Raw genomic sequence first — 20,630 nt, 5'->3', positions numbered from 1 at the left:
CTAAGAATATTACTTTTTAGTGTGAATATCGGTAGGATTAACCCGTCTCGCAGATAAAGATTCGTGAGACCGTCTCACAAGAGACCTACTCATTATAGTTATATATTTTTAAATAAAAATATGTTAAATAAGTACAGTTACTAAAATATGTTTAACGAAGTCCAAATTTTAAATGAGCGTGTATATATAACAAAATATTAAGTTTAAGATTTTAAAAAAATCGAAAATCGGTTGAATCGGTTTATCAGTTCATAATCGTTTATTGACCGAATTTGACCTATTGGACCGCTAAAATGGTTTTTGAGCATGTTTCAGACCAGACTCGTGACATTTTTTCGGTCGAATCGATCGATCCAATCTAATTTTGAAAACATTACTTGAAACATCTTTCGCAATTGAGAACTCAATCAGAATATATCCAACAAAAGTACATATTTTCATAAAATTTAATGTAAGTGATTATAAATTAATTGATCTTTTGGTATATACTGTCAAAAGTATATAATTTTTGTTCAATTTTATTGTTTTTAAGATAAATATTTTTAATATTACATCTTTTAATGTTAATATTAATTAAGCTAATGTAATATATTTAACACAATTTTTCTTTTTAAGTTTAAGAATGAACAATTAGAGCGTAAATTTAAAAGATATTATTGAGTGACCCATAAAAGCGACGCAATACATAACGTCAGTCCTGGTATCTAATATCGTGTTAAGATTACAAACTTTGACCTAATTTCACCTAAAAAAACAAGCTTAAAGGATGATGAGTGTTCAAGTCCATATGTACAAGTTCTAAAAACTTAATTCAGACGATGTGGGGCATCTAAACACACCCACTTCACGTCGTGAATGAATAACTGAAACATAAAGTTTACAATGTATTAACATGTAGTTTATAAAGATAGTCCAACACACAGTAGTTAACTTGAACTCTGATGTCATGATAAAATTTTGAACTTGAGTATAACTCCACCACAAAAAACTAGCTCAAGAGATGAAGATTGTCCAAATACACATATGTAATTCTCAAAAACTTAATCCAACCAATGTGAAACTTGACGGTTTGGAAATGGAACGATCAAACCATACTAATTTGTTTTTGGTAAAAAGAACAATATTCATTGCTCCTACTCCAAGAAGCATAATTCTCACATGTTTGATTGAGAAACCAAAAGCAAACCTGGATTGTCTGAGTAATATAATTCACGATAAAACATGAAATATTTTTATGAAAGATATTCTACTAATGGCTACTTAAACTCCTCACACTGCTTTTAACTTTTAAGTAACAACCAGAATTAACCACATATTTATTTTTATCTCTAATACACACCAAAAGACGGTTCCATCATCATAAAAACAAATGATGATATTCATAAATGATTAAAGTTATACATTATGTTATCTATATATATAAATTTTTTCTATTTATTATATATCATTTATTGTCAGATCGCCTAAAAGGATTTCACTTGTATTTCATAGGCAAAACACATACCACCAAAAGATTAAGTTTCTTGTGAGACAGTCTCACGGATCTTTATATGTGATACTCTTAGCATAAAAATTAATATTTTTCATGAATGATCCAAATAAGAGATCTGTCTCTCAAAATATGATTCGTAAAACCATCTAAACATTAATATTTTTCATGAATGATCCAAATAAGAGATATATCTCCCAAAATATGATTCGTAAAACCATCTAACAAAAATTTTCGTACTGCCAAAATATTGTAACTTGACTAAGTACCAAAATTATTAGTTTGTTAATCAATTTGCAATGGGTCCTACACCTATTTTCCACAAAAGAATATTATATATACACATTATTAGTATTATTAATAATTTATTGACCATTTAAGGAGAAAATTGGAATTTAAATTATGGACAGATACAAGAATTTATTGACGGAAATTTCCTCTTAAATCAATGCCGGATTTGGGGGCGGCCAATAGGATACGATGGGACGTTTCCTTCCTCAAAAACTGCTCTCCATAATTAATCACCAATTATAAATTTGTAATATATTATTATAAATATCGAAAAATTATATTGTCTCGTATATACTCACAATTTGACATCAATTTGAAATATTAAGTATTATTTTTCAAAAACTGCTCTCCATAATTAATCACCAATTATAAATTTGTAATATATTATTATAAATATCGAAAAATTATATTGTCTCGTATATACTCACAATTTGACATCAATTTGAAATATTAAGTATTATTTTTTAAAAAAATTAATTCATCTCCAAAGTACATAATTAGGTTTATTTAAAAATTAATATTATTTCACGTCTATTAACCAACAAAAACTAATATATAATTTTTTTTAAAGAGTATGAACATGGAACACAATTACACAAATAAGTTCCATTAGGCTTAATCTCCTCCACTTTCTTCATAAATAAGATCCTACAACCATTTCTAAAGATATAGAAGTAATTGTATTTCATTAACACAAGGAAAATAAAAGTTTTTTATAGGAAATATTTTTATTTTAGTTAATGAAATTCAAGAGTATCTAAATTGGTGTGACGAGTTAAATTTTATATTAAAATTATGACAAAAATTTGTGTGAGACGGTCTCACAAGTCGTATTTGTGAGACAAATATCTTATTTGGGTCATCCATGAAAAAGTATTATTTTTTATGTTAATATTATTGCTTTTTATTGTTAATATCGGTAGGGGTGACCCGTATCACATATTAGGATATGTGGGACGGTCTCACATGAAACCCACTCTAAAATTATTTAATTCAAATCGTTCGATCCAAACACACCTCCACCGTACTTAAAAATTTGTCGATGATTTAAGGGATCAAACATGACATTTAACTAAAGTGATTAAAGTTTCAAAAAGAATATAAAGAGAATTGAAAATCTTGGAAATGATATCCCCGAGGCGTTAAAATGGCACAACTTGATATTCAAGCAAAGCGGCGGAACCGTTTCATAACATTTGAGTAAATATGTTTCCTATGGAAACACACCTTTGCTTCCCTTTAATACCCCCTCAAAAACACCTTAATCCCATCTCTCTTTTTATAAAAAATTTGCATAATCTAAGGACAAATTTGTCAAAGAAAGAATCCCCAAGGGTTGATATTCAAAAGTTTCCGCCAATATACGCATTAATTTAGGAAAACATTGATTATGGGAGATGTGCATGAACTATGATATTCTCCTCAATAAGTAGTAGCTCTTCATCCATCTTTCATTTGTTACATGTAAGAAACCTAAAATTACCCAAAAAGCATGGCGATACCTTGTGTTTCAACTATCATTTCTAGTACCCTTCTTCTCCTACTAGCATCGAGCATCGTTGAAGGCCGGATCCCCGGAGTCTACACCGGCTCGTCGACGTGGCAGACAGCTCATGCTACGTTTTACGGCGGCAGTGATGCCTCGGGGACAATGGGTATGACTAAAATATGTCTAGTGTATTTTATAACTTTGGATTCGTTAAAATATTCGTAAAGAGTCTTGAGTATGACGGTAATCGGGACATATACATTATGTGGTGTTGTGTATCAGGGGGTGCTTGTGGGTATGGAAACTTGTACAGCCAGGGGTATGGAGTGAACAACGCGGCGCTGAGCACAGCGCTATTCAACAAAGGATTCAGCTGCGGCGCTTGCTTCGAGATCAAATGCAGGGATGCGCCGCAGTGGTGCCACCCAGGCAGGCCTTCCATATTTGTAACGGGCACCAATTTCTGCCCGCCCAACTGGGCGCTGCCCAACGACAACGGCGGCTGGTGCAACCCTCCGCGCCCTCATTTCGATCTCGCCATGCCCATGTTCCTCAAGATTGCCGAGTACAGGGCAGGGATTGTCCCTGTTTCCTATAGAAGGTCAGCCACCACTCTTTTGTTTTGTTCCAAATTTTGTTGATAGTGCATACTATTGGGAAGTTCAATAAAGCCGTTTTTTACTGAATAGTAAGCTCTGAAATTTGAACTTTCTGAGATAATGGATTCTTTCATTTCTTTGGTAGAATGGTCGAAAATAAATGGGGGAATAAGTTAAACTAGATTCTTGAATTTCTACTTGCTAACGCTTTTGATTCACGAGCAGGGTGCCATGCCACAAGAAAGGGGGATAAGGTTCACAATCAATGGCTTCAAATACTTCAATCTGATACTGATCACAAACGTGGCTGGAGCCGGAGACATCGTGAATGCTTGGGTCAAAGGGTCGAAAACCGGTTGGATGCCGCTCAGCCGAAACTGGGGCCAGAATTGGCAATCGAACGCCATATTGGCGGGGCAGTCGCTCTCGTTCCGCGTGAGAGGAAGCGATCGTAGGACCTCCACTTCGTGGAACATCGTACCCTCTAATTGGCAATTTGGCCAAACCTTTACCGGCAAGAATTTTAGAGTTTGACGATTTAATATATACAATTGTCCCATTTTTCTTTGGCACAAATCATTTGGTGTTTTGGTCAAATTTTGGTTATCGTGCTCGTCAGATTTTTCGTAATTGGATTCGTGAAATGTGATTAAAGTGTAGTGAAATTGTGATTTTTTTTTTAATGTAGTTGTTTTGGGGCTTGAAGCGGCTGCAAAGTGGAATTGGCCCTCACCTCACTCTCTCCTTTGTTTTCTTATCAATATTACTTCTATCAATAGTCACTTTTTGGCATATTTTTACATATATAATTTTTTCTTTGAATAATAATTCATTTATTTTATTAAAAAAATTTGGGAGATTATTATAGAATTAAGTTTACATTATAATTATTAAAATTGTCAGAAGGTAAAATACCGATAATCGTAAAATTACCAAAGATAAATTTGCAATTATGAAAATGAATAGGGGTGATTATTTGATAAGTAAAAGAGACTATTTCGGTGAGACGGTCTCACATAGTTATTTTCTTGAGATGATTCGATCTGATATTTATAGTGAAAAAAAATATTTTTGACATAAAATATTCTTGAACAAGTTATAATAACTAGAAAGTCTCTCCACCGTACACTTGCTCCTAATCAGTTTGTTCCTGCAAATAAAAAAATTGCTATAAATAAGAAATGTTTGAATTTAATTAAATTGAAATAATTTATATATGGACAAGGGGGGGCTTTGGGTTAAATTGATTTACCTTTGTTTGAAAAGTGATTCCAACTTTAATTTCACCATGATAAGTTCGATTGGCAGAAACAACTCTGTACTTCTGAGTATTAATTCCAGACTTGCCATCCTCCATCCCAATTTCAAATATTTCCTTCAAATAGATTCTGCATTTTTTCGATTTGTAAACTATTTAATTAAAATATAAAGCATATGGTATGATGATGTGATCTCCATAGTTGAGGTCTCTTTCCGGTTATATTGTAGAATAAAAGAGACACTAATATTTGAAAAATTGACACAATTAATGAATACTTGACATGATAACGGGAGCACGACGTTAGGATAGGAAAGAAGAGGGACTGAATCGGGTTAGAAACTCCAAACAATATGGACGAAAATGAGCATTTTCGCCGGAAAATTGGACACTGAATTTAGATCAAGTGATACGAAATTTCAGTTGTATCAGCTCGTTCGAAAACATACGTTAAATCTTCGAAGCACACACCGGAGATAACAAAATTTGTTATAAAGGAACTGTACTTACTACAAGTTTCGGTTTGATTTTGTTACTAAATATACGATACTCATACTTTCAAGTTACTGTTTTGTCCTTACGAGTTTGCTTCTATACTTTTGTTTTTAGTCATTTTGCTAACACTTTTCCAAAACACAATGGTGCTAAAAAAAGTCTCTAATAAAATCAAGAGTAGGTCTCTTGTGAAACGGTCTCATGAATCTTTATCTGTGAGACGTGTCAACCTTATCAATATTCACAATAAAAAATAATACTTTTAGCATAAAAAGTAATAATTTTTCATGTATGACTCAATAAAATATCTGTCTCACAAAATACGACTCGTGAGACCGTCTCACACAAGCTTTTGTCTTAAACCAAAGAAAACAATATTTCAAGATCTATTATTTTTATTTCTTCCAAGCATATTAATAGTGTTGTTTCAAAAATACAATTTAACGGCATGTAAGTTGATAAAATAGTTTAAAATTTATAAAATATAATTTTATGAACTGTCCAAAACAATTTTTTTAAAAAAAAATTAATACATTTGATTGGTTTCGTAGTGGAGCCAATATTCTTGTTTGTACGGGAGGAAAGTAGACTCAAAACACGTGAATTATTTATTATTCAATAAAAATGAAAATCATAAATATATTGAGAAAAAGAAAATGGCAAATAAGGGGTAGGTGCAGCCTCTCATGTGATCGCGAACATGCGTCGAAACTCGGGGATGTGACGAATTTTTTTTTTAAAAAAAAATTTAAATTTCAAGAAAGTACAAAATGTGACCAATTTCTATTCATTTATAGAAAAACAATAAATACAATTATATTAAATAGTCATTATTTATCGCAAAAATATAAGACAATTTTTTTTTCCTTGTATATTTCAATTTATCGTCTCACGAATCAATATCTAAAATGTTAGAGTCTTACGTTGTTCGGCCAAGAAAGCCATCGGGGGCGAAGAATATCCCACGGTCCATTAATTTGAGGACAAGCTTGGGGTGTTCATTCCCTTTGTCCGGAAATTCTACTTCGAACCTGAACTTCTCATTCCACAGTACTGGATGACTTCCATGCCCTGATTATAATATACATTCCCATAATTATTTAATTAGTAATTTGACCAAAAAATATATTAAATAATGTCATAGTAAATAAAAATATATATTAGTTCAGAGCCTTTTTATATTTTAAAATTCTAAAATATCTCATATATTAATAAAATAACTAAAATATACCTCGAACAGTACGACTTTTCTGCTCTTGATTTTTGTACTGAACCAAAACATATGGATCTATTTTACCTGCGAAACGAGAATGTGTATTATGCATAAATTAATTAAGTTGTTTCTCCGATATTAAAACTGTGAAAACTTTGGATAAATTCCAATCATAAAAGAAGTCGTCATTCCGAATCAGAATTTGAAAATTTGTATATAAACAAAACTAAAATTTCAAATCCGTCGTCGCGTGTAAAAAGAAAAAAAAAAATCAAAATCGGATCGATGTAAAACCCTATTCTTACCAAAGCAGTCTGTATTTTTTAGATCTCGAGCTCCGACAAGAGTGACCTCCATTATCCCAGTTGTCATTATTTATGTATCTTGGAATATGACAAGAAAACAAATATTACAGGAAATTTTGGATGATATTTATATATGTATGTGTTGCAAAAACGATTATGAAAATGAGTGGTATTTATATAGAAGAGGTATCGTGTGTAGACACGATTATTTCAATTTTATTATGGTAAAAATGTGCATAGTACAAGGCATGATGAAGTCAAATTTGGACTACGCCCGACGAGACATGCGTTTGGAATTTTTTTCTCGTGGTAATTAAGTTTATTTGGAACATTCCATGCAAACTTTAGGATTGTCCAGTTGATGGGTAGTTCATCAGGAGAATTTTAAAAGTTTGACCAGCCGAACGAGTATTCAACTGATGAAGAAACCCAACTGATCAGTTCAACTGAACGAGAGTGAAATCAGTTCAACTGAAGAGCCAACTGATTTCACCAGCTCAACTGAACATCAGTTCAGCTGACCAGTTCGAAGCATCAATCAGAATCTTTCAGTTATAGATGAAGACAAACTCTTTTAGTGGATTCCAGCTGTGCATGAAGGTACAAAGCCATTGTCCAGTCAAAGGACAATAATGGACGTTGCATCAGAGCATTAATGACAAAATGTTTCAAAAAGGGCAGTCGAAAAGTCGAGACATAAAGTCCAAGAAATGAATTCAATATGCAACAGATACAATAAATGAGTATCACTGTACGTTCAGTTTTCCCGCCTATATAAAGAGAAGATCAGTGAAGACTCAAAAACAAGAAAACAAGAAGAAGCTGAAGAAAAAGAACGAGATACTAAACAAAAAGCTTCTACAAGAGTGAAAAGAAAAGGCACACACATTGCACATCAGCTTTCAGAAGCAATCAGCCCAGAGGGATACCAAAGATATATCAGCTTAGATTAGAAGTTATTTTCCCTCAGTGTGTGAGAACATCTTTGTTCAGTTCTCAAACACAAATTCTCTCAACCACTCAAATTCAATCTTGCACAAAGACGTTAAACTCGTGTATGTAGTCTTTGACACATAGACATTAAAGAAGTGTTGGCTGGAAGGTACTGCTTTCAGTCGTAGCTAGAAGTTCAGTTTAGGCAGTAGTATAAGTCCTAGCTGAGTGGGTCTATACAAAGTGTTGTATAAATCAAAGTCTTCTAGTGGATCCTATCCGAGGCGGTAGAAGGGGTAACATAGGAGCATTTGAAGTCTCCGAACATCCATAAACATATTTTGTGTATTTAACAGATTAATTGATGTTTTCAAACTGTTTGGATCAATTGGAGTATCCGCCAGTTCAGTTGTCACCATAGCTGAACTGATGAATGCAAAAACCAATCTACCATTTTTCAATTATTCAGTTTACATGAGTTAAATTTTTTTTATATATATAAAAGTCATTTTCAGGAAGAATTACTTCAAGTTTCTTCCGCTTGGTTTTAAATCAAAGTCGATTTAATTCGTTGGTGTTAATATTCTTAGAACACGCGCTATTGCAACTCATTGTAGAATATAGTGCTTGAAATGCCATATATATATATAAGATGTCGCATCAATAGTTCTCACTTCTCACGTTGATGTGAATGGTAAATGCCATATATTATAATCATTAATTATTAACTTATTTATCATTATTACTATCTTAGTTTATGAAATTTAGAGCTGTCGAACGAGCTGTACCACCCCACCTCCCCCCGCCAGCTTATGGAGTGGGATGAGATGGCCCACAAACCAACCCACCACGAGTTGCGGGTTAAGCGGGCCAACCTGTCAATTTTTTTGTAGGTTTAGTTCTAAACCAATATCACGTTGACATGATGACGTTCATGTATACATTGTCGCATCATACATACTTCACCACAAAATCTTTTTACTATTTTTTTCATGGGAAAAAATAATGAAGAGAATGATTCGATTGCAATATATATATATATATATATATATATATATATATATATATATATATATATATATATATATAATTCATTAATAAAAATATTCACAATTTTTTTTATTGCAGTTAAATTACAAAACAGACAGCAAAAAAGTGCTAGAAAACAAATACTGTATAATATGATACAAAATAGAAAATATTTTTTTAAAAAAATGAAATAATTGCATATTTTACAGTCTTGAACTTGAATTTGAACAAATCAAATTAATTCAATTGACTAAAATGTGTTTTCCTTCCATCCACCAAAGTCTTGCTCGTTATTATTAGTTTCTCCCTGTACATGAAAAAAATTATTTGCATAAATAAAAATAAAAACAATAGTTGATATTTACTTAATTTGAAAATTGTAGAAGTGAATAAATATTTACCTGTGCAGTAAAAGTGACTCCAACATTAATTTCACCATGGTAAGTTTGATTGGCAGAAACAACCCTATACTTCTGAGTTTTAAGCTCGGCCTTGCCTTCCTCCATCCCCGTCTCAAAGAGTTCCTTCAAATAAATGCTATATTTTGGAATTTGCAACTAATTAATATATAATTAAGATATAAATTTAATATTTATCGTACAAATATCATATACTTCCATCAAATGGCAGACTTAATTATATCGAGATGGAATAGCATGAAAATTTAATCACGAATTTAGTTTTTTAAAAAAAAGGTCGAAATTTTCGAGATGTATTTGTTATATATTACATGCAAGAATATTCTTACGTTGTTTGGCCAAGAAAATCATCACGAGTAAAAGTGTCGCGGTCCATGATTTTGAGAACAAGCTTCTGCTGCTCAATCTTCCCTTTGTTTGGGAATTCAACCTTGAATCTGAACTTCTCATTCCACAATGGTGCACTGCCTTGCCCTGATTTTATATATATATATATATATATATATATATATATATATATATATATATATATATATATATATATATATAGTTTAGCCAATTATAATAATTTAAAACTAAAAAATATTAAATGTTATGAATTTATTCATACTTCAATTTATTTGTCTTCTAACATAATCAATATTTTAATTTGAATCATATTTTGTATCTATACATTATGAATATATGTATCCAATTCGATACTTCTTCTAAAATTCTAAAATACTTCATATATTATTGACAATATTTTACACTAATTTTCTAATATCATTTCACAATATTTTACACTAAATTGTTTTTTTTAATGAAATTTAAAATGCATGGATGAGAGACAATTGGAGTTTACCACTAGCCTTACGACTCTTGTGCTCTTGATTTTTGTATTGAATCAAAACATATGGATCTATCTTGCCTGTCAAAATTAAATTAAAAATATGTCATGCATTAAAAATTTAACAAATATTGCTACCACATTTCAAGAAATTAAAAATAAAATTATCTGTTGCAGAACAAAAAAAAAAGAAATTAATTAATATTCAAAATGACCATTATATTAATTACATCATGGGATGTTAATGCACTTTCACCCTTTAAAAATGACCCAAAAAAAAACGATTACCATAATCAAAATTTAAGATTGGTTTCGAACGTAATCCGAGAAATTCGACCTAAGAACTCTACGTATCACAATTGCATAAATATAAAAAAATATACCTAAGAAGTCTGCATTTTTTAGACCTCGAGCTCCCACCAGAGTCACGTCCATGATTCCGATCGTCATCTTCGTATCGGGGAAATTTGGATACTGAAAATAAGTATATACGAGCTCTCAAAATTAATGGTATTGATCTTATATTCAAAGATGTGTGAAGGATTTGTGTTTTTATAGAAGAGATATCATGTTGACATTGATTTATATTCAATTTCGTCATAATCAAAATACGTATATTATATTGATGTGGTCAAGTTCCGACCGTGGTTGACACACCGGCGCGTTTGGACTTTTTCTTTTAGTCTTTCATTAGGAAATAACGTAATGTTTATCAAATAAAGACAAGTTGAGGTAAAATAACATAAATCAATATCAAACAAGTATTACGACATTAAAATTGATTTGTTTTTTTTTTATTATTAAAAAAGAAAATTTTGAAATTAATAATTCAATTTATGATTCCCGTTTTGCCGTAAAATTTATTGTGTGGTAGTTTATTGATCATCTGTTCTACTACACAAATCATAATATATTATATTATGTTGGATAAAAAATCAGTGGAAGAGGGAAGTTTGGGAGGAGCAGGACATTTAGCCGCCTTTGGACGTATATAATATAATCTTCCAATTGCCCAAAAACATTTTCCACATTGGCGTACGATATCTCTGTTCTCACACATGGATTAGGTAGTTCTTATTTAAATAATGACAAAAAATTATGTGAGACGATCTCACGAGTCATATTTTGTGAGACGAATATCTTATTTAGATCATCCATGAAAATTATTAATTTTTATGTTAAGAGTATTACTTTTATTGTGAATATTGGTATGGTTACCCATCCCCTAAAGTAAACCCATGTTTATTAAACACAAAAAACCACATATAGGGCATGCGGGGGAGGCCAAGATCTTGAAATGCACTAGTCTAACGAGATTAAAAAATCGCACCAGAAAAATACATCCAAAAACCAGTAAGTGATCCTAGAAGAGAGAAATAAATATGGGCATCCAAAACAAATTATGCAATTTTTTTCATTAATCCAGTTAAGCTAATCCTTCAAATTTCAAATAGCATCTGCACACTCCAAATTCCACCACAATTTATTAAGCCTCTGAAATATCAGGTTGACAACCAGATTCTCAAGCTGTTTTCAAGAACCAAGAAACCATCACCAAGTTCAGCATAAATGATGCAGAATCAAGATAGTATCTACCAATACATGATAAAGCTACTGTTGAGATATCAGTGTAGAAACATTGCAAGTAACAAACTTTCCTGCGCCGGGCACTGAAAATATGCAACTACTCAAATTTCTTGATAAGGGAGAGGTCATTCAACATCTTCTCAATCGCCTCATCATCATGTGCACGTCCTCTTGTCTTGATTGTTGGAACCATAGCTATAGCCTCCTCTACCGTTTCTGGGCAGAGGTTCCCAAGCACACACAGCTCAAATTCAGCCAGCTGATATCTACTAAGAATTTCTCGAACTTGTCTGACAGCATCAGGATTTTTATACCGGCTGAAGCGCTTCACATATTGGAGTGATTTCTCAAAAACCTGTGACATTTGATTCATTGGGTCCTCGGACATCTGCTGAAGTTGCTCGTACTTATGTTCAAGAATCAGGGAAACTTCACAATTCATTAGGCATTTGGCTTTCAAAAATTCGTCAGGTATCTTTAGCTCAGCAGCATTTTCTTCTTCTTCTCCAGACATAGTTCAATCTTCTATCTGGACCTGTATCTCCCTTCAAATTCCACTCATATTTAGTTTAAGACCCAAGTATTTCTAAGCTGAAATAGTCCATTTACTCGAATCTAATTAATCAACTCATAAAACACATAATCACAACCATAACGGTGTGGTTGCATCCCAAAAATTTAAGATTTAAGAAGGTCCCAAAATCTATTCAGTTCACATTCTTTCACCTCAACAGAAACAGCCATAAATCCAAGAATTTAACATAAACCAAAATAAAATCACATTTTGACAGCCCTAAATAATATAATCAAAGACATGATTGGAGAGCACAACATCATCCGAAGAACAGTCTCAAACTGAAAAATCTACGTTAGTACGAACTCGAGTTCGGTTTACCTTCCATCTAAAATTAAATCTGCCCTATTTAAATCCATTCCACAAAATCTCAATTAACCCAACAAACGTCATGAATCGAAAAAAGAAGACTCAACACTTGCAGTAATATGTTCACAACAACAACAATAGCACCTATTTTTGCCCCGATTCGACAAATAACGAAGCCCTTTCAAATTAAGGTCCGTAACAGATACGAGACTTCAAGGGATCAATCACACATCACATCCTGTAAAAATCAGAACAGAGAATTCTAGTAGCAGTTTTCGTCCCTTACCTCGTACGCTCTCGCTCACGAAAAATCAAGCCGGCGGAGAAATACCTCAAGAATCGATCAGGGGAAATTAATAGGTGCAAATAGCATTTGACAGGGAAAAAGAAACTGTAAACTCAGTCGTTTAATTCTTTTAAGATCTTTATATTCTATTTTGTGAAATTTTAATTTATAGTCCCATAAATTAATTTTTTTAGCAATTTATGTAATTTATTTTTATGATTACTTATAAGATATTGTCATATCTACGTTGCCCTAAAAAATATAACGAGAAGATTATTTTTTAAAAAACTAAATTAATAGAAAAATCAAAGATAACAGACTCGAACATAATTAAAAAAATTAATTAAAAAAAGGAGTCAAACTTAACTGTTATAAATTAAAAAATCAAAATAATAATAATAAAACTTACATGTTTTAAATTGTAGTTTTCTCAAATAAAAAGATGCCAAACTCCTTTTGTACAATTAATTGTTTTTTCCCATAAAAAATCATGGCTTTTTAAAAGAAATATATAATGATTAAATATATTTTTTTGGATAAATAAAATTTCTCATCAATATATCAGTTAAAATTAAATCGATGGATTTTAAATGATGATTTTTTTTTTACCAATTTCAATATATTTTGGATAAATAAAATTCAAATAGATTTCATATTAATTTTATATCAAATCATGTAATTTCAATATATAGGTAAAAACTTGTGTGGGACAGCCTCACGGGTCGTATTTGTGAGACGGATCTTTTATTTGGGTCACCCATGAAAAAATATTACTTTTTATGCTAAGAGTATTACTTTTTATTGTGAATATGGGTAAGATTGACCCGTCTCACAAATTATGATCCGTGAGACGGTCTCACATGAGACTCACTCCAATATATATTAATGAATTTCGATTATTTCTTCAAATCTAATTTTATAAATCCAAACACAACATTCAAGAAAAACAAAAAAAATATGTTAAATGTGAAACACAAACGAATGTGCTTTATTTATTATTATGTATATGAGAAACATCTAACACACACATAACATAGAAATATAACAAGACATGCACCAGTGCCATGAGAACTGAGAAGAGGTGAGTTTCAGATAGAACACTACCACCTGTTGCCGACAGTAAACATACATTTCAAAGAAAAGTTTCAAAAATAGCATTTGGAAAGTTCAACAAACAACTTGATGGGGTGAAAACATGTAAAATATCCCCCTCTTATTCAGACCCAATCCCCAGCCAATCTCATGGAACAAACTCAGGTATAAACAGACGGCAGCTGCGAGACGACGACTTTGAAAGACAGCAAATCTCACTGTTCTCTTCACTCTTTGCTTAACTGACGAATGACATACTGGAGAATCCCTCCATGGTCAAAATATGTCAACTCAACCTGCACGGAAAAAAATAAAAGTGCTTATGGGATCTCCACTCATTGTTTGCGCTTGTAATTTCACCAAATTGATTGATCAAATCTCTGTATCGGTTACAAATGACTGAAATCTATTCTTGAAATCTTCATCCATGTGCAGAAGGTTTATCTACTAATTGGATAGCTATCTATTCCATCCAAATTTAAAAGTTTAAAAAGAAATTACAGTTTCGAAAAACTAGAAAGGCAGAAACTGATCACGTGCATCAACAAGAAACTAAAATCACAGTAGTGTCAGAGTGAGTACCTCTGTGTCAAAGCGTAAGGTACACGTAAAAGATTTTCCACTATCAGTCGTCACCGTAATATCTTGTCCAGGCCTTATATCACTCGCTTTTGATGGGAGGTCTATGGTGTAACGCTCGTGCCCGGTCAAACCTAGGGTATCCGCATCCTCGCCAGGCTTGAAGCAAAGTGGGATAATACCCATACCAACCAAGTTGCTGCGGTGGATCCTCTCAAAACTTTTAGAAATGACTGCTTTTACACCCTGAATTAACAATGAAAATAATACACAACTTGACTACAATTCATAATGTGACTGACATGACTTTTACGAATTGTTAAATATGACTCACCTGGAGCATTGGTCCTTTCGCAGCCCAGTCTCGAGAGCTACCACTTCCATATTCTGCACCAGCAATAACAACGGTATCTTGTCCAGCTGAGGCATATCTCTGACATGAGAAAAACAAGTCAAGTGTTTTAACAGTGATTGAGAATGTAGTTTTGCACAAGATCTACTACTGCAAATGTTTTGTACCACTGAATGTAAAAAACTCAGAACTATCATGCTAAACCATCAAGCTTACCATTGCTGCATCATACACATAAAGTTTCTCCCCCGTGGGAATGTGAATGGTCTTCGGTCCCACTTCTCCATTTAATAATTTGTTTACAATTCTAATGTTAGCAAAGGTACCCCTTGCCATAACCTCATCATTGCCACGACGACTACCATAAGAATTGAAATCCCTCCGGTCAACCCCACGCTCAATCAAGAACTTTGCAGCAGGACTGTCCTTGTGTATACTTCCGGCAGGAGAGATATGATCAGTAGTTATACTGTCACCAAACAGCAACAAGCAATAAGCATCCTTCACTCCACGGGGACCAGGAGGGTGCATTGTCATGCCGCTGAAATATGGAGGTTTGTGGATGTAAGTTGAGTTCGAATCCCATGCATAAAGACTTGACGAAGTTACTGTTAATTGATTCCATAATTGGTTGCCCTTCGTGATGGCTTCATAAGTGCTCTTAAACATTTCAGGAAGTACACTGGATTGAACAACCTACATGAGACACTTATAAATATTAATTAATAGTCTCCAAGAAAAATCATGATTCAAGGTCATACAAATCACGGAAACTCAAACTACCTCAGCAATTTCTTCGCTAGTAGGCCAGATATCCTTGAAGTACACACTTTTCCCACCTTTCCCAGTACCAATTGGTTCCTTCTCAAAGTCAATGTCAACCTAAAAATTCAGTAAAATCAGCAGAAATTAGTTAACCAATAAAAAGAAAGCTCGCCACCATATAAGTTGTAACGTATCATAGACTAAAATGAGCTCCACAAAAGTCCCTCAGCATACCGTGCCAGCAAGTGCATAGGCAACAACCAGTGGAGGTGAAGCAAGATAATTAGCTCTTGTTAGTGGATGAACACGGCCTTCAAAGTTCCTATTTCCAGAGAGCACGGCAGCAGCAACAAGATCTGCAATATAAGTTGGAACAATGACAATTGGAACATGACATTGATTAACAACGATAGAGTCACAATACCCAAGGAAAATGGGAAAGCAGTGGGAAAATACCGTTATCAGTAATTGCAGAAGCAACAGATTCATCGAGATCCCCAGAATTTCCGATGCAAGTTGTGCAGCCATAGCCAACGATGTTGAACCCTTGTTGGTTCAAGTACTTTTGCAGGCCACTATGAGAGATCATAAATACAAGTCAGTATCAAACATAAGAAATTGTGAATGAAACATCTCTCTATACCTCTCGAGCAAATATTTTGTTACGACTCCAGACCCCGGGGCGAGACTTGTTTTTACCCATGGTTTAACCTATTAAAACAGTCATCATGAAATATGTCAGGAAAAGTCGAGCTGTCTATCAAAAAATAAGAAATCAGAGAGCTAATCAAGCCACGACAGGTTAAAGCATAGGTGCATAAAAAATATGAAAATGAACCACAACAGAATCCATATAGATAATCCTGAAAGACCAATACTAACCTCTAACCCCAATTCACATGCTTTCTTTGCCACAAGACCAGCTCCAAGCATCACACTAGGGTTTGATGTATTTGTACAACTCGTAATGGCTGCTATAACAACACTTCCATGCTTGAGTTCTGCAGGCTGCCCATGGAATGTGAAGTTTACTACTTTCTCCTGTTGTTCTTTCGGCACCGCAAACCCCTGTAAAGTATGGAGAAATCTAAGTTAACACAATTCTTCTTTGCATCTATTACAATGGTTTCCTACTAGTTTCCGGATATTTCGCTCATCCATATACTTTCATTGTTGTTCAGACCTCAAGTTAATTACTGATAGATTATGGTCCATGTACTCTGCAACACATTGTATTATTGAACAATCAGTCTTAAATGGTCCGGATCGTAGTTCAGATGAATCACATCAGAGTAAGATCATTTCCTAGATCAGAATAACGAGATCCAAGTAATTCTAATCCCTCTATAATTAAAAAAAAATGAAATTTGCTGTTCTAATCATGTATTCAGGTAGATAGTAAATTATGACGAACCGTACAACCTACTTGAATCAAATATATTCTTTCTTCAAGTAATGCGACATTTGGATTCTAATAATAATAATACAAGGAAGCGGAAAATGGAATGCAAACATTGACATGTAATATCAATGTCGTTTCATATCTAGTTTTCGAAAGGTAAATACTTTGCATTAGGTTCAGACTGACCATTCAAAACTAGTAGATTTCCATTCACAAAGAATAAACAATAGAGATTTGGATGGTATGCTCGTTATATGATAGATTGATCGCACACAAATTTATCTTGGTTCAGTGTCATTATTTTCTCGTATTTTCAGTCAACTTGGTTGTAAAGTTCAAAAACAAGAATTTCAGAGTGCAAAAAAAAAAACCAGAACTTTGCATCTACCTTGAAACCAACTTTACTGTCGAGACATGAATGCCAATCAACCTTCATATCTTTTATTGGAACCCGGTCATGAGGCCTAATTTTTCATTGCAGCAACTTATTAACCCCAAGTAAAATATATTTTCAAGAAGTAACAATGTGGAACGGTGGAAGCAACAGCACTTCGATTTGCCAATGCCCTAAATAAACATTATCAAGTACAATACCTTTTAGGTCCTGAAATACAAGGTTCTACGTCAGTAAGATCTAACTCCAGATAAGACGAGTACACTCTTTCTTCTTGAGGCTGTAAATGCATTCACCCAAGTAAGCTCTTGGTTATTTTGTGCAACTTGATGGGCCACATGAAAAATAGCGAAGAACTCAGACAATTACCTCATTGTAGTCAACAAACATATTATTCGCACGTAGATATGCCTCAATCATTGCTACCTGCCCAGTTGAAGCATTTGACAAACTTACATAATCTTCATAAACTTTTATACGATATTATGATATCTGTATAAAAAGAAGTTGTAGACTTGTAGCAAACCGTTTCATCACTTCTTCCAGTCAATTTCAGGTATTGCAGGGTGACATGATCCACAGGGAAGAAACCCATGGTTGCTCCATATTCAGGAGACATATTTGCAATAGTCGCTCTGTCTGCTAATGATAACTTACCCATGCCTTCACCTACCAACATTTTAAGAGGTAGAACAAATATCAGCCACTGCACCATAAGAGAAGATGCAACAAGAAAACTTTGCGAACATTATGGATACAAGAGAGTTACCATAAAACTCAACAAACTTGCCAACGACGCCATGCTTTCTCAACATTTGTGTCACGGTTAAAACCAAATCTGTTGCAGTAACCCCATTACGCAATTTTCCAGACAATTTAAAACCAACGACACCAGGAAGAACCATGCTCATAGGCTGCCAAATTTGCAGGAGACAAATATTTATGCTCAACACACCGAGAATTTGCCAAAATCAATGCACAAAACAGAGCAAGATATTATAGGAAGATAACATAAGTATTGTAAAATAACATGCAACCAAGAGACGGATTTTAAGTATAGGGAGCTTTAACTTAGTGAAATCATGAGATGAAATCCAGTATTCGAGTCTCAAATGAATGATAATTAAAAAATTGTACTATTTTCAATTAAAAAGCAACACATTATCCTGCAAGCGAGAGCACTAATAACAAAGCAAACTAGAACTACAAAAAATAAAATAGAGAAGCTTTACATAAATATGTGAGTAAAATAGGCGAAGTACCTGGCCAAGCATCGTTGCCTCTGCTTCAATTCCTCCAACTCCCCATCCTGCAACACCCAATCCATCAATCATGGTAGTATGAGAATCAGTTCCAACAACACTGTCCGGATACAATATGCCATCTGTGTTAAAAACAACCCGCCCAAGATACTCCAGATTCACCTAAAAATCAATCATAGCATTCTCATGAACTCATGCTGCAGCAAGCAGAGATACCCAAAAATAAAATTGATATACATCGGTCCTAAATTATACCTGATGGACAATACCAGAACCAGGAGGAACAACGAGCATGTTGCGGAAGGCGGTGGATCCCCATTTAAGAAAAGCAAACCTCTCATTGTTTCTCTTGAACTCAAAGTCCATGTTAGCCTGCACAGCATTTTCTGATCTGGCCACATCAACCTGAACAGAGTGATCAATGACAAGATCCACAGGAACCTGTATGTAACAAGTGAAAAGAACACTGAAATCAGAACAATCACAGAATGTTATAGCACGGAGGTGACCATATTATTTCTTTTCCCTGACCTCCATATTATTTCTTTTCCCTCATAACCATACAATTCTCAAACTAGTTCCAAAATGTTCCTCCTCACCATAGACTCGGACATATTTTTTTAAGATGAATTAGCAAGAAAAGCATAATATACAAAATGATCAAATAAAATAGACATACGCATAATGGAAAGCTGCATAATACACACAGTCATCACATACAATATGATTACGCTTATGGAAAAGTGAAACTGCTAAGCATATATCAGGCAGGTTGTTCATTGCAAATAGGAAATGCAGCATACCAAAGGGTTTATTTTATCTGGGTTACTACCAAGATCCTTGATTGCTTCTCGCATAGAAGCAAGGTCAACCACAGCTGGAACTCCAGTAAAATCCTATGAGTAGAAAAAAAAAATATATGTGAAGCTGTTATAAGCATATTATCTACCTCCAACCAAAATTATCTGTCACCTGTAACAAAACACGAGCAGGCTTAAAGGGAATTTCAACTTGCTTCGGTGCAGACTTTTCCCAATCAACGATCTTCTCCACATCCTCCTTAGTGACTTGAAAGTTGTCACAATTTCTTATAGCTGATTCTAGAAGTATTCTGATCGAATATGGAAGCTTGTCTGCAAGTAAACATCAGCAATGAATGTGAAGAAAACAATGGCTAAACAAGAGCACAAACAAAAACACTGCCTTGACATAAGTTAGAAGATTGGCCAGACAATCCTTTCTAAAGCCAAATAAAAATTGCAGTTATAGTTTGTATAATTCAACAAGAGTGGATGGTACATAAACCAGAAAAAACACGGAATATGAAATGGTATTAGGAGAAAAAAGTTCATACCGATTCTGGGATCATTCAAAGCAGGTAGGCTGTAAAATTTTCCAAATTCTCCTCCTCCTGGTTTGGGAAGACCGGACAAAATTCCACTGAAAGGATGCTCAGCATGCTGCATGACATTTACAAATCTCACTATCAGAAATAGTAAAATAAATGTCCAACTTCTTAACTAAGAAGTAGAAGATAGCAAATACTAAAATAAAACTCATCTCTAGTACAATACGGAACGTTCAAGCCAAAAATGGGCGGTTGCCTAGGAAGGGTATACAGCAAGTCCAAGAAGACATTTGAAAATGAAGGATTGATAAAATCATTAAGATGTAAATGA

General features: G+C 33.6%; 5 protein-coding genes across 8 annotated transcripts in view; 1 reads left to right on the top strand and 4 right to left on the bottom strand.

Moving 5' to 3' along the window:
* Nucleotides 1-3,073: 3,073 nt before the first annotated feature.
* On the top strand, nt 3,074-4,660 carry LOC140824461 (expansin-A4-like). Its single transcript, XM_073186052.1, is given in 4 exon segments — nt 3,074-3,435; nt 3,552-3,870; nt 4,094-4,116; nt 4,119-4,660. Coding segments are annotated over 4 exon segments (789 nt in total). The 5' UTR covers nt 3,074-3,272; the 3' UTR covers nt 4,403-4,660.
* Nucleotides 4,661-4,818: 158 nt separating this feature from the next.
* LOC140824422 (16 kDa phloem protein 1-like) lies at nt 4,819-7,308 on the bottom strand. The gene is made up of 5 exons (XM_073186016.1): nt 7,140-7,308; nt 6,853-6,918; nt 6,545-6,692; nt 5,121-5,256; nt 4,819-5,018 (listed from the first exon to the last, which is right to left on the bottom strand). The coding sequence occupies exons 1-5, from the start codon at nt 7,204-7,206 to the stop codon at nt 5,004-5,006; spliced, it is 432 nt and encodes a 143-aa protein (XP_073042117.1). The 5' UTR covers nt 7,207-7,308; the 3' UTR covers nt 4,819-5,003.
* Nucleotides 7,309-9,170: 1,862 nt separating this feature from the next.
* LOC140824414 (16 kDa phloem protein 1-like) lies at nt 9,171-10,933 on the bottom strand. The gene is made up of 5 exons (XM_073186006.1): nt 10,733-10,933; nt 10,365-10,430; nt 9,850-9,994; nt 9,503-9,638; nt 9,171-9,408 (listed from the first exon to the last, which is right to left on the bottom strand). Exons 1-5 carry the CDS (start codon nt 10,797-10,799, stop codon nt 9,352-9,354), a joined length of 471 nt encoding a protein of 156 aa, XP_073042107.1. The 5' UTR covers nt 10,800-10,933; the 3' UTR covers nt 9,171-9,351.
* An 875-nt stretch (nt 10,934-11,808) lies between these two features.
* The window catches only part of LOC140824397 (DNA-directed RNA polymerase II subunit 4), a 35,344-nt gene continuing 26,522 nt past the window's right edge, over nt 11,809-20,630 (bottom strand). Inside the window, exons 1-2 of one of the 4 annotated variants that reach the window (XM_073185989.1) lie at nt 13,106-13,244; nt 11,809-12,481 (exon numbers count right to left, since the gene is read on the bottom strand). In XM_073185989.1, coding sequence (XP_073042090.1) covers nt 12,034-12,450 — 417 coding nt within the window. In that variant the 5' untranslated portion in view covers nt 12,451-12,481; nt 13,106-13,244 and the 3' untranslated portion in view covers nt 11,809-12,033. Of the gene's footprint in view, nt 12,482-13,105; nt 13,245-20,630 lie in introns of those variants that run through there. The other 3 variants (XM_073185997.1, XM_073185993.1, XM_073186001.1) reach the window with 3 other exon arrangements.
* On the bottom strand, nt 14,073-20,451 carry LOC140824361 (putative aconitate hydratase, cytoplasmic). Its single transcript, XM_073185959.1, has 19 exons — nt 20,306-20,451; nt 19,924-20,084; nt 19,755-19,847; nt 19,207-19,392; nt 18,952-19,113; nt 18,459-18,603; nt 18,216-18,358; nt 18,059-18,115; nt 17,890-17,969; nt 17,684-17,759; nt 16,776-16,961; nt 16,537-16,604; nt 16,350-16,468; nt 16,128-16,249; nt 15,912-16,010; nt 15,345-15,824; nt 15,111-15,209; nt 14,780-15,022; nt 14,073-14,493 (listed from the first exon to the last, which is right to left on the bottom strand). Exons 1-19 carry the CDS (start codon nt 20,415-20,417, stop codon nt 14,425-14,427), a joined length of 2,700 nt encoding a protein of 899 aa, XP_073042060.1. The 5' UTR covers nt 20,418-20,451; the 3' UTR covers nt 14,073-14,424.

This window comes from Primulina eburnea, chromosome 1 (genome assembly GCF_022965805.1).
Source record: "Primulina eburnea isolate SZY01 chromosome 1, ASM2296580v1, whole genome shotgun sequence".
Classification (NCBI taxonomy): domain Eukaryota; kingdom Viridiplantae; phylum Streptophyta; class Magnoliopsida; order Lamiales; family Gesneriaceae; genus Primulina; species Primulina eburnea.
This window is presented reverse-complemented; position numbering and strand designations above follow the sequence as displayed.

Bases quoted from the DNA above. Each gene is read 5' to 3' on its own strand.
- LOC140824361 (XM_073185959.1), bottom strand. From the start codon at position 20,417: ATGCAGCATGCTGAGCATCCTTTCAGTGGAATTTTGTCCGGTCTTCCC. The intron at 17,760-17,889 runs GTATTGTACTTG...ATGAAAAATTAG, and splicing joins TGTATTTCAGGACCTAAAAG to GCCTCATGACCGGGTTCCAA. The intron at 16,250-16,349 runs GTATTTTCCCAC...CTTATATTGCAG, and splicing joins TTCTGCAATTACTGATAACG to ATCTTGTTGCTGCTGCCGTG.
- LOC140824422 (XM_073186016.1), bottom strand. From the start codon at position 7,206: ATGACAACTGGGATAATGGAGGTCACTCTTGTCGGAGCTCGAGATCTA. The intron at 6,693-6,852 runs GTATATTTTAGT...TATTATAATCAG, and splicing joins GAAAAGTCGTACTGTTCGAG to GGCATGGAAGTCATCCAGTA. The intron at 5,257-6,544 runs GTAAGACTCTAA...GAAAAAATGCAG, and splicing joins GGCTTTCTTGGCCGAACAAC to AATCTATTTGAAGGAAATAT.
- LOC140824414 (XM_073186006.1), bottom strand. From the start codon at position 10,799: ATGACGATCGGAATCATGGACGTGACTCTGGTGGGAGCTCGAGGTCTA. The intron at 10,431-10,732 runs GTATATTTTTTT...TAATTTTGACAG, and splicing joins AAAAAATGCAGACTTCTTAG to GCAAGATAGATCCATATGTT. The intron at 9,995-10,364 runs GTAAACTCCAAT...ATATAAAATCAG, and splicing joins CAAGAGTCGTAAGGCTAGTG to GGCAAGGCAGTGCACCATTG.